Here is a 17,372-nt window from a genome sequence, read left to right on the forward strand (position 1 = left end):
TAAGTTATACCATGGTCTACAAAGAAATGAAGTATTTCAAAAGACTCCAGGTAGTGGCACTAAGATATCAGAAGAGGAAGTTAAAGAAAAGGAAAAAAAACTGTCTTGGCACACAGGTGCTGGGCACAAGTTTTGTTAGGGAGAGAACATTGACCCTGGACAAAGGGAGCACATACATATTGATATGAAGCCAGTAACTTAGATGTGATGACATCTTTGCTCTGTGTTCTGTACCCTGTATTGTTTCATTCAAAGTTGTAATTCAAAATATGACAATACAATAACTTCGCATCCTGTACCTGCACTGTGTATGCCTGATTGCTCACTGACTTCCTTGAATCTGCTCCATGGGAAAATGTAACCACAAGCCCCTCTGCTTTTGAAATGTAGGTTTAAAAACTTAGACTGCTTAGCTGCAAAATACACTCAGATGCAAAACTCAATCTTGAGTTGCTCTGTTTGTCACAAGCCTAATTTCTGTTCATCAATGATTCGAGAATCCCTGTTCCCAGGGACTTATCCCTGACTGAGCCAGTCCATGGCAACTAGACAGCTGTCATGCATTCTCTTCCATTCTTATCATAGATGTAAAAATACTTAATAAGGGCCAATGTCACTCTTGTCATTAATTACATCCACTTACAGGAGAAAATGATGCGTATCTTGCTGTGAAAGATCTCCCAGTCAAAGGGACACCTAGTCTGTACTCTGTGAAAAACAGACCTGTATGGTTTCCTCAGTGTTTGAAGTAAAAACAAAATTAAACCTGAAGAATTAAGTCATAGGCTTCAATGTCAAACGAAGGGTTAAAGGGCTCGCAAAGCACAAAGGCTTACCTCTGAACTCTCCTTTGCTTCCTTCTGGCACTTTGGTGCCGGAGCACCATAGCAACCACCACAAATATGACTGCCAGGGGAAAGAGCACACCAACCACAATGGGGAAGTCTGCAACAGAGAGCACAGCGACCCTGGTGAGGACCAAGGAGCATGCCTCTCTCTAGTCTGTCTCCTTTCTTCCTCAGTTCCTCCCTTCCCTTCATTCCTCCCTCTCTGCTTTTCTTCCTTCTCTCTCTTTCTTCCTCTTTCTTTTCCATCCATCCCTTCCTTCTTTCCTTGCCTTTTCAGAAAGGATCCAGCCGTGTAGCACAGGCTGGCCTTTTACTTACTATGTAGCCTAGGTTAGTCTCAAACTTGTTGTGATCCTCCTGCCTTCAACTCCCATGTAACAGAATTACAATGGATTGACACTGCACCTGGTCTGACCTTTTTTTTTCCCATAAATTTTAGCTAGCTTTTACCAAATGAAGCTGGAAAGTCTCCCACAGCTAATATAATGGTTAGCCTTTACTGTCATCTAGTCTATTGAAGGAGAGGAGGGAAGACCCACCTTGCATGTGGGCTGGGTTCCCAGGTTGAATTGAAGAGGGGGAATGAGCAGAAAACCCTCTGGGCACTACACTCATCTCTATGCTTCCTGAATCTGCGTACCATGTGACCTGCCACCTCATTCTCCCACTCCCGCTTCCCCACCATGATGGACCACATCCTCAAAACTGTAAGCCAAAGCAAGGTATTCCTTCCTTAAGATACTTATTAAATATTTTTTTGTCAAAGGAACAAGAAAACTAGCAGAGTTGTCAAAATGTAAACAGTGTTGTTCCTAACTGCAGTGCTAATGTTTATAATGAGCAAGTAAAAGAAAAATTCACAGGAAACCTTCCATAGGAGGTGGGTTACATGTCGTCTTCCTGAGAATTCTTTGAAGGGAAGAAGAGTGGTTGCAGTAATAGGGTAGTGAATGCTGGGAGACTACAGAAGGATAAGGCATAAGGAGGATAACAGAACAGGAACAAACAGATTTAAATCTAGTCTTGGAATGAAACAAGAAAGAAATTAAAGGCCCTGAGATGGTATTGTTTCTATTGATAAATAAAGAGGTGAGACACGAGTAAAAAAAAAAAAAAAAACAGATAGAGACATAATTAATGCTTTGTCTTTGTTCTTTACCCATTAGCCTAAGTAATAAATTCAACCTGGATCCTTTGCCATTGCACGTGTTCATTTCTCTTATAATCATCTGAAACCACCAGAGGGCAGAAAGTACATATATCTGAAGAACAGAGTAGTCACTGCTCTAGAACATGGTTTAGCAATCTGGTAACAAGATTAACAGTTCCAAAAATGCATGAAATGCTTACAAGTGTGAACACAAAACACACAGGCAGACATAGACACCCCAGAAAGTAGAACTTAAGATAAGAGAATGGTGTGCTTTCAAATATCTAATTATCTTCAACTTCCATAAAATTATTGTTCAATGAAGTCAAAGGGGAATAAAACTCTGTGTCATTTCTGATAGATCCAACTTAGCTTCAGAATGAGGGTGAGTGGGTGCATTTGAACTAACACTAAAATATTCAGTATTTTAAAAACACCATATCAAAGGATATAAATGGAGTTGTTGCCCTGGCTCACTGGACAAATCAAACCAGAGTTCACCTGAAAGGGGAAGTGGGGATTAAAAGTGGGGGACAGAGATGTGAGACATATTGAGTCAAGTCTGGATATTTCTGATCAAGACTCTCTTTAATGCGGAGGAGTAAGACTTTATATAGCAAGGTCAATGGGACCTATTTTAATGCCACTTTGCCTAGCCCACAGGTAAGAATACAATAGCTTGAATAGCTCCCTATAAGAACTTCCTTAATCCTCTCGGTAGCTCCCTATAAGGACTTGCCTATTTCTTGCAAAGGTAAATAACCCAAAGATAGCCTAGAACACAAGACCTCCTTTGGCAAGGGTCAGCAACTCGAAGGTCACAGCTTGTAGCCTAAGTACAGGATTTCTAACATGGCTGAATTTAGCATGGCTCCCCACAAGTAGTGTTTACAAACACTCCAAATCTAAGATAACAAATTTGTGGCTTTGGGTTAAAAAAAAAAAAAAAAAAACAGAAAGTAAGTGTGCAGTTTAAGACAGAAATAATTAAACAGCAAATCTAGCTCCCACTATTTCTACTAATGTTGATTTTAAAGCGCATACATCATGCTTTTACAAAACAAACAACTTCCTCAATCCATGAAAGTAATAAAGAATAGGAAATTTTTCTTTGTAGACATCAATGAGGTAGCAAGCAATTGGAAAAACATAAAGGAAGAAGAGTCAGTTTTCTTTAATGGTGTGACCCCTAGTAGGTCAGCACACTCCAGGGAAGACCCAAACTCCATTCACAGGAGAGGACTAGATGGGGAAGAAGAGAAGAAGATGACAATGTCTAGAAGTCCAGGTGGGAGGGCGAGACGAGGAGGAGTTGGGAGAAAGAGGCAAATAGACCCAAAATACATTGTATGGGATTCTCAACATACTGATACAAATATAATGTAAAGAAAGGACAGAGAGGAAAGTGATCCCAGAAAGAAGGTTCAGAGGTAGGTTGGTGGGAGAGGACTTGCCTAGCATGCACAAGGGAGAGGACTTGCCTAGCATGCACACGGTCTCGGGTATAATCTCCAGCAACAATGAAAACTGAGAAGCATGGGAAGAGGAGGAGGAACGGTTTAGAAACACGGAAAAGCAGAGAGAGAGAGAGAGAGAGAGAGAGAGAGAGAGAGAGAGAGAGAGAGAGAGAGAGCAAAGATCTGAGAGCAAGCCTAAGAGGAACTGTGCTTTGGATGATAATGATGTCTTCATAAGGCTGTAAACTGTACAGATTGTAAGCTGCACCCACTCTTCAGTGGTGGGGTGCAGGGTTGCAAGAGAAAACCCCAGTACATTGTGCTCAATGTTGCTGTGTTTCCAAACCTACCCCAAAAGCAAAATCTACTTAGACAAATAAACAGAAGTGGAAAATTTTTAGGACAACTAATAAAAGAATAAAAGATGCACACCCTCCAAAATAATAAAAAGAAAAACAGCTAAGAAAGTGGACAACTGGTTTATAATATGTCACAAAACAAAACAAAACGGAAAAAAAGGGTAAAAAGAAGCCTAGGTGAGGAAAGACACACAGAAATTGCCCAGTATCATTAAGGATTTGTGCCCCTGCACATTAGTAATTTGTTCTCCAGCCTATTTTGAAAGCTTAAGCTAAACCCAAAGGTATGAAAGATATAAATAATTTTAAACCTGCGTGTTTTTCTTAAAAGATACAAGTTTCAGGGGAGTTCAGAAAGGGTGAATGTAAGTGTTAAGCTGTTATAGTAATGCAGACATATGAAGGACTATGGTTTAGCCATCTTGGTCTCCAGGAACTGTAGACTTTGAAAGGCAAGAAGCAATAGAGATAGACACCATCAGCGTACAGTGATGGCCGTGTAAATCCACCAAGAAGACATAACTGTTCTGTGTATACAAATGACCAAGCAGAAAGTCTCTGACAGCCCAAGTCATGATATAAAAATTCAGTCAAAGGTTTATTCATTTCACTTTGTGTGTGGGTGTTTGGTGGCATGCATGCATGTGCACCATGTGACTGCAGGGCCTGAAGAGGCCAGAAGAGGGTGCCCTAGAACTGGACTGATGTTTGTGAGCTATCTTATGAGTGCTGGGAATCAAGGCAGCATCCTCTGTAAAAGTAGCAAGTGTTCTGAACTGCTGAATCATCTCGGCAAATCCACCTTTAGAGTGATTATTTTAAAAATATTCTACCAGTAACTCATGGAATAAAATAATAAATTTTTAGTTGGGATTATATATGAGCAATGGTACTGACTGACCTAGCCCACAGAAAACATGTATACACAGGATGACACAGTGCAAAGTTTATGTTCATACTTTTTTTCTGTTCATACACAGAATACATGCATACATGATTATGTGCTAAGCCATAAAATAAACAGCAATGATTTTTACCATATGCTCCATATAATATATTCTCACCGTGTAATTATCCTAAGTATAAACTAGAAAAATCCCCATTTTTTGCATGTTAGGATGCAGAAGGTAGTAAGATGCTGGTGGGGAGAGCCAGGGGGACAGTGGAATATGTTATATTGTCAACTACAAATGAGCTCTGGTGTATTACATACTATGAGCAGCGTAAATATAAATGTACTGTACAGGTGAAAATCTGGCGAAGGGATTTATGGGTTCCTTTTACTATACAGAAATTATAAATGTTTGTCACTGTACTTTGATAATGTATGCATGCATCATGTTTACTTTTTTGCACATATTTTGGCTCATTTAATGTGTATAAGAAGTTAGTTTTATTTATGCTTTTAGAGTCTTTGGCCAAGTCACTGGATAGTGAAGTTGAAAGTTGACAGCCATGTTTATAAGAACTAGAGTCTGTTCAGAGACTTTCGATAAGATGAGAGTCCCATTGGAAACAGTGATTTGTATATTATATATTTAACTATTTAAAAGCTATATGTCAAACTGGAAAACAATTATACAATTATGTCTCCAAATCACACTGTTTTCTACCTGTGGACACAATATGACTTAGTAGAAAACAATTCGTGCGATGTGACCTTACAAGCTTCACTAAACAAATTTGACTTTCAATAGAAACCAGGAAAAGTAACAGCAAACTATAAAAAAAAAAAAAAAATAGAAGTTTCTCAGCCAAAAATATTATAAATGTTTGAAGGAGCTGTTGTTTTTAAACAAAGTTACCAAATGTAAACATGTTCCAAAATATTTCATACATATGCTCATCATATGCTTTTAGGTTTCCCCCTGTCAATTAACTAAAGAAAAAAATAAATCTACATATTCCAATATAGTTATGAAAGCAGAACCAATTTTAAAAACCTAATCCTATTTGTATGGATCCCTTGCTAACAGAATATAAATAGTACTATTTGGCGACATAAATAAATGCTCCTAAATGTAACTGAGAAAGTTGGGTGAAGACAATCTTCTTGAAAGACTACTCACACTCTTAGTAAATTTTGCTGTCCTAAATTGTTTATTGGACATGAATTTTACTACAGACATCGCTTGTTTCAGTGGTGACAGTGGGGCCAGAGACTGCTGTTTCTTCTCCCGGCTGAACGATAAGAACCACCCACCGAACGAAGGAGCTGGTGGCCTCTTCCCAAGGCCGTAGCTCTTGCAGCCTGCAGGTGCCAGCCCACCATCTCTCTGTGCTTGCGGACTGGCTTTAGTGATCCACTTGGAGTCAGTATTTCTTCTGATCTTTATGGAATGGATCAATTAGGATAATGTCAAATTTGTATGTGGAATCTTCACCAGCCCCGTAAGAATTCAGAACTCCCATAGTTTAATAGATATATATGTATAAAAAAAAATCAAGGTCTCAAGAAGAGCAATGTCACAGTTTAAAGTTATTTTAGTGAAAATCAGAATCATCCAAGAGTTTTCTAGTTTAATAGTTGATTCTGTTCTGACTGTAGCCTGGAACCCACCCAAAGCATGATAAATCACGATAATAATATTATATAATCTTACAAAGTAATGAAGTTTACGATCTCCAGGAAGATAGGAAGTAAAGAAACTTGGGTAAACAGAAAGTAAGTTGAAGCCCAAACATTAAAAAGTAAATGTTATTCTTCTGTTTGAAACATCTAAGAGTATTTGAATGTGGGAAAAACAGTTCATTGAGGCCTATTCCTAACCACATCTTCTTTCCTATCCTCTGTGAACAATGTTGATTCATGACAAAGATCCAGGAATCTCTCCCTAGACACACTGGGGCTTGGCACAGGAGTACCCAGAACTGGTCAAATCTGGCTCAGGCAATCATCCAGAACCGTGCAAAGAAAGGAGTTCAAGGAGGAAAGTAAGAAGGGAATTCTTAAAGAGCTTTCTCCTCCACTTGGCATATTCTTCATGATGGCAACTAGGAGCAAAAGTTCCGGCTCTGGCCCATTGCCCTCCTTTATAATCAACAGGGAGGCCTGCCTCCTCCTCACAGCCTCATCCTCTATCCAAAGAAGTGTCAATAGGGGCCACAAGCACTCCAGAATGCAAGGAAAACCCATATGGGCCAGTTTGAGTTAGCCTACTTCCCAGTCTAATGAAGATGACACACCCCAAAGAAAGTGAGTCCAGTGAAATGTAGGCAGCATGTGAGCAAACAGGACAACACACTTCAAAACAAAAACAAAGAACTCAGAGAACAGAACAAAGAACAAGACCTACCAATATAATCCAAGTCATGTTCTCAGAGTCTCATAAGTTCATAGGACCTAACAGTGTGTTGTCTACTGTGGAAATGGAAAAAAAAGACAGAAAGCAAGAAAATATTATATAAAAGTAATATTACAAATGAAAAGTTTGAAAGTGTCTTTTTGTATAAAGATTGGCAATGAAAGACTGTTGAAATTATGATTTGAATGTTGGTTGCTAAAGAGACTTTGGGAGTCAATAGCTGAAGAACAGGAATTTGATGAGGATAGAAAAGAGATGGTGAACTCTATATGCCACTTGTTAAGCTGAGGGATCTGGAATCTTCTAGAAAACAAATCTCTGGAGTGTCAATGAAGAATTGTCTAGATTAAATTAAATGAGGTGGGAGGACATACCCTAAATGTAGGCATAGCCATTCCTTAGGCCAGGGACAGAGATAAGTCCTGTTTCTTGACTATGGATTCAATGTGAACAGCTGTCTCATGCTTTCTCCACTGCCATGGCTTCCCCAAAATAATAGGTGACACCCTTAAGCTGTGATACCAGATAAGCCTGGCATTTCTTATGTCACTTTTGTTGCACATTTTTCTCAGAGCAGCAGGAAAGTAACTAATACAAACACATAGGAAGAGCTTGGCATAAGAAGACAGTTTCTCAGACCAGATGTGAAGACTGTGGTAGGATCCGTGCAGTCAGGGGGGGCCCATCCTTCCTTGCACTGACACTGCAGCTCATGATCACACACCTAATGGAGGAAGGATGCTGTGAGTGCCACCATGTGACTTGGTGAACCCTTCAAGGCCCCATTCTTCCACAATGAAGTTGATTTTGACATGAGAGAGACCCCTGCTCTTCTGGATTTCATCTATCCAGATGAGGTATGAAACGACCCACAAGGGTTTCATTAATGGGTTCTCAGAGGTTGTTTCCCACACTATCTGCTCCTGAGTGTCAGATAAGCATGGTAGCTGTGATACCTGACCCATTCTTCCAGCTTGATCACAGCAGAACTAGAATCGCATTAGGCTCAGCAAACCAGGGATACATGTTTTCCAAACTTACTGCATGCCCCTTGCACTTCGAGGAGCAGTTGGCTGACTTGTATGTCGTCTCCATGTCCACACACTTGGAATCAATGCACACCTGAAATGATGTGTAGACATGAGCTCCACAAAGCATTTCCAATGGTTCCATCTCTGTCAACAACTAGCTGGAAATGAGTCTTCATCAATTCTATCCTCAAACTCACTTTTTAAAATAACTTTTTTGTTAGTTCCTTGAGAATTTCCTACAGCACGTTTTGGTCATGTTTGTTCCCCTGACTCTTCTCAGGTCCAGCCCCTTTCCTAACCACCCAACTTTGTGTCTTTAAAACAACAAAAAATCAGGACTAATTTGTGCTGTGCAGATATTCTTGAATCCATTGGAGTGTGGTCAACAGCCAGGGAGTGTGCTTTTAGAGAGAATTGGCACTCTTTCACACAGTAGATAGCAAATTCCAATGGTACCTCAACTAGGCGTGGGGTTTTGTGCCTATCTTCCCACTTATCTATTGGGATTTTGCCTGGCTTGAGCTTACACAGGTCTTGTTATGCTGTTGCCATAGCTTTGAGTTCATATCTACAAATGTCCTGCTGTGTTTAAGATTTGTTATTGTTAGTTTTTCTATGTGTCTGTGACTGAATGTCATGCATATTCTGGAGCTTGCAGAGGCCAGAAGGAGTTTGAGGACTCCTAGAAATGAAGTTACATGCAGTTGTGAGCTATATAGGTACAGTGAACCAAACTTGGGTCCTGCGGAATACCAGCAAGTGCTCTTAACCACTGATTCATCTGTCAGTGACCCAACTCAACACTTTATTAGGAAAACACTAGCAGGTTTTGAAAGAGACAAATTTGACTCTGTATACAGGGAGCCCTCTCTAAGATGTCTTTGCTTCTCTCTTGATGGCTATTTCATTTACTCTAACAGTTCCTCACATTGTGAATCAACGATTCAAGCATAGCTATAATTAACATCTGGAAGTGAGTGCTGAAATCATGTCAACCTGATGACTACTGTGAGTGGAAAGCAAATGACAGTCTTCTTTTCCTCTTTAGCATTACCAGAGGATCTGCCATTGATTGACCACCCACCAGCTGTGAAGCATTGAAATTGACAAAGATTGCCTTTCTGATCCTGACTTACCTCACCTGGGATAATTTGTTTTAGTTATATCCACTTACCAGCAAATTTCGTATTTATTTTTTTTTACAGCTAATAACGCATTTTGTGTACATACTGTATCTTTCTTACCCATTTATCTGTTGATAGACATCTAGGTTTATTCCATTTCCTACCTATTGTGCACAGAGTGGCAATTGGCATAGGTATATAAGTGTCTTTATATAAGGTAGAATATAAAATTCTTTTCTGTTTGTGTAGGAGTGGTATAGTTGGTTCAATTTCCTTAACAAGACCTACATGATAATATCAAACTAGCCACATTTTTTGCATAGGTGTCACAGATGATCTTCAGGCCCTGCCTTTAATTAAGGATCTATTGGCAGTTGATACCTGCTAGAGTAGAGGTCATTGTTCTTCTCTGAGTGTGTGACAACTCACCTGGTAGGTTTCATGCTCCAGTGTACGTTCCTACACCCTGACACATATGGGCAGGAGGAGGTTGAGGGTTGGGGATGATAATAATGAAGTTATAAGGAGGAAGCAGTGGAGAGGATGCTACGAGAGTGGAAGGGAGGAATAGGGGTGTCTGAAAGACTCAATGAATAAAAGAGAAAGAATGCCCTACCCAACTATTTATGAAGTTTGATAGCATGATCCTAAAAACATGGTGGGCATTTAGTAAATGCTGTCAGAGGGATGAGTGTAGGAATGCATAAATCAACGGCCAAAAGATATTGTGAACATGGTGCTCCAAGGAAGACAGGAGGTGATCACGGGTGTGGAGTGTGGCACTGTTCTCATTCTTTCCTTACACTTGAGTTTTCTTGTATGCTTGCACTTGGCTAAAAGTCTCCATTGAACAGAGACAGAAGCAACAAACCAAAGAACATGGATGGACTGGACCCAGACCCCCTACACGTAAGTAACTAATGGGCAGTTTGATCTTCATGTGGGCCCCCTAGTGAGTTGACCAGGTGCTGTCTATGACATGGACTCTGTCGCTTGCTTTTGATCATTTTGCCCTAACTGGGAAGCCTTGTTTGGCGTCAGTGGATGAAGAGGAACTCAGTCCTGATACAACTTAATATGCTGGGGTGGCTTGGTGGGGCATCTACCCTTTTCTGAAGACAATGGGGGAGGGATGAGAGGAAGAGGATGGGAGGGAGGGACCGGAAGGAGAGGAGGAAAGGTGCTATGATTGGGTTATAAAGCGAATATATGAATTTAAAATAAAATTTAAAAAATACCAAGAGAGAAACTTCCAACAGTAAAAATCTAAGTGTATAGAAGTAGAGTTCAGGGACAGTTGCTAATTTGACATACATGGAAGGTGACTACAGACATCTGAGTGTATTAATGGGGTAGATATGTCTATGCTTCCTGGGCTGACCAAGTCCTTCCTTAGACCTGTGAGTGAGCTTAAAGAAGCATAGGTCAACTGTGGTACTTCCCAGTCCTTTGTCAGGTACACTATGAGAGACTGGGTGAAAAAACTCTGTGCAATGAAAATGCATGTTATGTTGACGGCCATATAATGCTTCAGAGCAAACTGTCCTTTTGTTAAGAGAAGGCGCACAAAGGACAGCCTTATGTTTCCTACTTCAGCAATGCTTAATGGTGACCAATGTGCATGAATAGTACGGCAGCATGCTCAACATGGCAGGAGGCAAGGAAAGACAACTTTGGTCCTTGATGGTGGCATTGCATCACCAAGTTTTTGGTGAAAGTTGTTGCATCTCTGAACTTATCACTTTGTGAGTTACTAATTGTCTATTCGTTTCAGACCTTTTAGTTTTTCCTCTGTTCTTCTACAGGCTGTGTCATCCTGGCATGTGGACTATGCTTACAGAAATCATAATCAACAGCATTGAGTTGAAATTGAGGTACATACGTGGGATAATGAATTTTGGAAGCACAATTTCAACTTGCCTTGTTATTTCCACACTTGGTTCCATTAGTCACCATGTCTATGCCTAGATTGGTGTCTTCAGGGTCAAATAATTTACATGTCAGGAAAGATATTGTAAGCCCTCTCCAGGCCAGATCGTTTGCCCCACCTTCACAAAACAGCTTCCCACACATGACGTCTCTACAAACAAGAAATTACCAATGTTATCCTAGGATCAAATTTCAGTTTTATACAAACATGAGCCAGACTTTGCTATCATTATTTACTAAATAATATTTCCGTTATAGAAGTGACTTCTTGTTGTACCTATGTACAGTGTCTTTATTCTGCATCAATAGGACCCTCAGATATTAGCAAATTGTGTTGTTTCTTGGATGCAGATCTCTTTACAACCAATGTTTGCCAGTTGTCTAACTTTTCACTAATGGGGGAGGGCAGAACCTTAAGCCTAAATTGTGGACTGTAGTCTTGAATAAGGAAGCATGCCCCATTTCTGGGCATCCTTCCTCCTCTCCCAATTTTGATGATGGATTGTGTGCCTGTTAGTTTTTGTCAACTTGACCCAAACTGGAGTCACTGAGAAAGAGAGAACATTAGTTGAGAGATTGCCCCCAATCAGGCTGGTTTGCTGGCATATCTTCAGTGTAGTTTCTTGATTATTAATTAATGTAGGAGGGCTTTGCTTCACTATGGGCAGTACCATCTCTGGGCAGGTAGTACTAGGATGTATAAGAAAGCAGACTGAGCAAGTCATGGGGCGTAGGGCAGTAATTAATACTCCTCCATTGCCTCTGCATCAGTTTCTGCCTTCAGCTCCTGCCCTGGTTCTCTTCAGTGATCAGCTGCAACATAGAAGATTAAGCCATATAAATCCTTTCCTCCAAACGTTGCTTTTGGTCAGGGAGCTTCATCACAGAGATAGGAAGCAAACTAGGACTGGACATAACAGGTGGAGCTAGCAAAGCCATCACTGACTGAGAAAAGTATGTGGGGGTGGAGATCAAAGATACACTAAGGCCAGGCCCCTGACCTCTCTAAGGTACCTAGACACCCACTTATTTTCATTTTTGTTATTTTGCTTTCCTAGATAAACTCTAAAAGGTAAAAGGCTCAGTTTTCCACAACAGAATGGCCTGCACAAAGCCAAAGATCTCTTGACATTTCAAAGCATTAAGTGTGGCCCTCAGAGTTCTCCCTCCACATCTGCAGACGAAGCTGCTCAACACTCAGGGAAGCCGTTAACCAACCACCAGAATATGTAAGGAAGGCCAAAGCCGATACATCCATAGTCAATTGCTTTATGCAAAAGTCAGAGGAAGCTGGTGAACATGGAACCTAGAAAGGAAAGAATGAGACTTTCCTGTTGTTGCTCATGGTTAGAGAACCTATGGATGGGAAACTTAGCAAGGCATAGCTATTCCAAGCTTTGATAGGACGGATGCTTTTCAAGAATCAGGCAATGATGCAGAATGAATCTGTAAGGATGGTGCTGGCTAGGCACAGGAAATGTGGGGATAACTGCCCAGGACAGGCAGTGACTACTAAGTGACTAGGTGGTGTCTGAGGGGGATGAAATGTCTGAGTATTGTGTTAACAGTCATCATCAGCTGGTAACACAGTTATAAAGGCTAACAGGACACCCACAGCCTATAGAGAGGAAGGATGGAATGGCCCTATTCACACCGCATGTAGTGCTTTGCCAAATCCTGTGTTTTGCCTTTCCTATAACTGTTTCATCTTTGAATCTGCTCTGAGTCCCTATATTGGAAAGGTTACACTATATGGTTTATCCTTAAGCCTAGATCCCTTCAATGGGTCTCTACATCTCAACTAATTTTTGGGTTTCTTTGTTTGTTTTGTTTTGTTTTTTGAGATATTGTTTCTCTGTGTAACAGAGCCCTGGCTGTCCTGGACTCACTTTGTAGACCAGGCAGGCCTCAAATTCATGGAGATCCACTCCACTTTTCTCTGCCTCACCAGGGCTGGAATTAATAGAATGTGTCACCAAGCCCAGCCTCAAATAATTTAATATTGATTGTCCAGCAATATCATTGTTTAATAGAAAAACTTTGAGAAATGCTCTTATTATTCAACCTTTTCTTATATATTATATCTACAAAATTTGGAGCAGATGGAAAACATTTGATCCATTATTATACAGCTGTGGATGGCCAGGAGAGATGCTTATATGCTAGGTGCACTTGCTGTCCTTTCACAGTATCAGAGTTATGTTTCTAGCAACCTTGTATCTCCAGTGGCAGGGCGTCTGATGCCCTCATATGGCCTCTGTGGGTACCTGACATACCTGATATGTATAAATAAAAATGAATAAATAAAATAACATATTTAGGTTGAATTTTAAAGGTTGTCTTAAAGTTGCAGAATAAAAAATGTATTAAAAAAAGTCTCAAGTTCATCTGGTGTGGTTTTTATTCTCTTTTCAGGATGTCAATACTGATATTAAAATGAGGTTTTTGGTTGAATTGCTGGTCACTTTTCTTAGTATAGTCTTTCCCATGCAAATATACATACATACATACATACATACATACACACACACACACACACACACACACACACACACACACACACACACACACATATATATATATATATATATATATATATATATATATATATATATATATATATATATATATCTCCTGTAGTGATTATCTGGGTAGATAAAATTTTCTACCCAGAAACTCATAAAGAAAAGCACTAGACTGTAAAATTACCTGAGGTATATGCAAATTCTGTTTACATGTTTTAGATACATTAATTTTGATTTTTGTGTGTGTGACTGCTTTGCCTGTGTGTGTGTCTGTGTACCACTTGCATGCTGGGTGCTCAAGGGAGTCAGGAGAGGCTTTAGTTCCCCCTGAAACTGTAGCTACAAATGGTTAAAAGCCTTCACGTGGGTGCTGGCAGCTGAACCCGTGTCTTTGGTGATAGCAACCAGTGCTCTTAACTTCTGGAACGATTGCTCTAGCCTGGGAGTCACTTTCTCTTGAACTAGACTGTGCCAACCTATGCGAGAGGAAGTGTGCCATTGTTGTTGGGGTGGGGGAGTTGTGGAGAGAAGATTCCAACTTTATGCCCACTTACTTTGCTTTGCAGGGTATGTGTGTGCCGTTCTCTATGTAACAGTATCCGTACTTTGACCCACTTTCATTCTGCTTGTAGCATGACTTATTTGCCACCTTGGTTTCTGGGATCAGGCACAGATGAAAGTGGAATATTTGAAGACAAAAACAGGTAAGAAATGTAATACTGTGGAGCATTAACCAAATATAAATTTAGCATTAGAAGTACAAATGTAATAATAACCCTTGTCCAAAATCCTTAAGAATGGAAATGTTTTTATTGCATTTTTTTTAAATATTTTGGGGTATTTTCATACACACCTTGTAATAGCTACAGAATAGACCCCAACCCCAAGCATAAAATCCATTTACTGTTTCATATATATTTCATGGACTGCCCCACAACACTATAAATCATAAGTTTGATGAGCTATTTAAATTAGTTGATATATGTAAGCCACTGAGAAATGGGCCTGTTCAGTAGTATGTCAGCAATAAATATTAGCCATTCTTAACTGCCATCCTCAGGTTCTCAATAAGGAAGTGGAGGCTCACCCCAATTCACATAGGAAGTCAGCGAAGCCAGCTTCACCTGCCTCTCCCAGACTCAAAGCCCCAGGCCCTGGCTCTAAGCTACCCCACTCAATGAGGAATAATTCTTCAACACTGGCAAGCTTTTGATAAACCTTTGATGGAGAAGTAACAAATGTAAAACCAGAAAATTTTTATGAAAAGTTTGTCTTGTTTTCAAGAAGAAGTTATAATATTGATCTTAGCAACATATTAATTTCTGATTATAACAAAATAGATATATACCAAAAGCAAATAATTGCATATATAAACAAGGGAAACAACATAATCAAAGCCTCTAACTTCTGATTTACTGATTCTAATGTTTTTGAAGTTATCATTCATGTACCGACCATCAGGTACCTTTGTAGCTGCCTTTGCTAAACCAGTAACATGTCTGACTATCTCCAGTCTTTAAGCGTTCTACAATATAAGAGAAGCAAGACTGACATTAGATTAATGCACCATTATTATTGTTTGATCCATATTTAGTCTTGAATTTTAACTTCCTTTTCAATTATTCACTGCCATAAAAAAATGTCAGAAGCAAACCTCTCATTGATAAATATTTCTGAACTCAGTGGCTAGGGCAAGTGAGAGCAAAGCAGTGTCGTTGGCTGTGTGTCTAGTTTTCCAAATCTTCATCTCTGCCGACATTTCACTAATCCATATTTTCCAGCAGTGTGCAGTGTTAAGTGAACAACCAGTCCCGTATTTCCTAATGCTTGGCTCATAAAGGCATAAGATTAAATGTCAATTTATGCTTTTTTAATTCAAATTTATTTTTAAAAATTTATTCACTTTATATCCCAAGCATAGCCCCCTCCCTAGTCTCTTCCTGGTCCCACTATTATTGGGATGTAAAATGTATAAATTTTAGAAAGTTAATTTTTTTCCATTTTTTATTAATTTATTCTTGTTACATCTCAATGTTTATCCCATCCCTTGTATCCTCCCATTCTTCCCTCCCTCCCGTTTTCCCATTATTCCCCTCCCCTATGATTGTTCCTGAGGGGGATTACCTCCCCCTGTATATGCTCATAGGGTATCACGTCTCTTCTTGGCAACCTGCTGTCCTTCCTCTGAGTGCCACCAGGTCTCCCCCTCCAGGGGACATGGTCAAATGTGAGGCACCATAGTACGTGAGAAAGACATATCCCATGTTGAGCATGGGAGAATAGCAAAGTAGAAGGATCCAGAGGGTCCTAGAAACCTACAAGTAGAACAATATGATAAGCAGATTTGGACCCAGGGGTCCTGCTCAAACTAAGGCACCAGCCAAGGACAATACAAGAGGTAAACTTTAAATCCCTACCCAGATCTAGCCAATGGTTAGAAAGTTAATTTTTTAAAAAAGCCATGGACTCTGTTGTCTGCTCTTTGGTCACTACCCTCCTGGTAGGGCTCCTTACCAGGCAAGAGAGGAAGAGGATGTAGGTAGTCCCCATGAGACTTGGCAGGCTGGGGTCAGTGGATAACCCTCCTTTTGTTAAGTTTCCTGCTTTAGGTTTCTTTTGTCACAGCAGCAAGAAAAGTAACTAGCACAGCTCCTTACCTGGGCCCCACATGTCTTTGCACTGCTGATGCAGGGTGGGACAGGTGCCCTGCAGGCAGTAGCCCCTCCCATTTTGGCAAGGGAAGCCGTTTACTCTGAATCTGTCCGCTGGGCAGTGGTTGGATTTACCATCACACATTTCAGGCAGATCACAATCATCCTCTGCCATTCTGCACACAACCCCAGGCTTTTTAAGCTACAAAGACACAAAAATAGAAAGTGTGTGTCATGGTGCCCTCTGTCCTGACACCTTAGATTAGCATAAACAATAATCTTCTGGGACATGTCATATTTTACTATGATTGGTTTTTTTTGCACTACATCCATGCGCTGCCACTTGTGTTGATGTTGGTTAATACTCTATGAGTCTTAAAACAGTTAATATTTTGAATTTGCAACACAATCAGTAAAGAAACATACAGTAAAATAAGAGGCATGCCAGCCAGTCAACTTCTCAGACAGAAAGCAGGGAGTTGTACCTCTCCTTTTGCTGAATGCTTTTTTGTCATGATTTACAAGATTTAAGTCTGCGACTTCAGGGTTTGCTAGTAGAGTGAAAGAGAGGCAGCTTTGCAGACACCAGATCCGCATACCTCAAGACTTTCCCAGGCATCGAGTTTCCTCAGTTCTTTTCATTGCAGATTCTGGCATTTTATGGAATGTTGTATTGTAAAGAAAGAAATAACCAAGCATCCCCTTGTTATAAGAAATCTGCTGCAAAAGTCCTGTAAATTCTGCCCTTGCTTCCTTAGAGTAACTTTGAAAGAACAAACTCCTCTGACACTTTGGCAAATCAGAGGAGTCCGTTCTTTGCTAGATGCGTGAGTAGGTACAGGCCTTTTCACGCACTGAAAAACCTCCACTGTTTTAATCCCAGTTACAGGATCAGACCAAACTGTAGCCAGAGCTTACTGTGCCTCCAAGTGTAGTTCCTACAGCTCCAGCCACACAGGATCCCTTCTTTGCTCTCCTCCCTTATCATTTAGA

The 17,372-nt window shown here is 40.2% G+C and overlaps 1 protein-coding gene across 1 annotated transcript in view; it reads right to left on the minus strand.

Annotated features, from left to right (window-relative positions):
* Positions 1-708: 708 nt before the first annotated feature.
* Adam28 (ADAM metallopeptidase domain 28) overlaps positions 709-17,372 on the minus strand; it is a 45,092-nt gene continuing 28,428 nt past the window's right edge. The window contains exons 14-19 of the mRNA XM_051160766.1: positions 16,386-16,581; positions 14,283-14,385; positions 11,195-11,354; positions 8,161-8,241; positions 7,759-7,843; positions 709-945 (exon numbers count right to left, since the gene is read on the minus strand). Of these exons, the coding sequence (XP_051016723.1) occupies positions 833-945; positions 7,759-7,843; positions 8,161-8,241; positions 11,195-11,354; positions 14,283-14,385; positions 16,386-16,581 (738 nt within the window). The 3' untranslated portion in view covers positions 709-832. The remainder of the gene's footprint in view (positions 946-7,758; positions 7,844-8,160; positions 8,242-11,194; positions 11,355-14,282; positions 14,386-16,385; positions 16,582-17,372) is intronic.

The sequence above is a fragment of the Acomys russatus genome, chromosome 18, assembly GCF_903995435.1.
Source record: "Acomys russatus chromosome 18, mAcoRus1.1, whole genome shotgun sequence".
Lineage (NCBI taxonomy): Eukaryota > Metazoa > Chordata > Mammalia > Rodentia > Muridae > Acomys > Acomys russatus.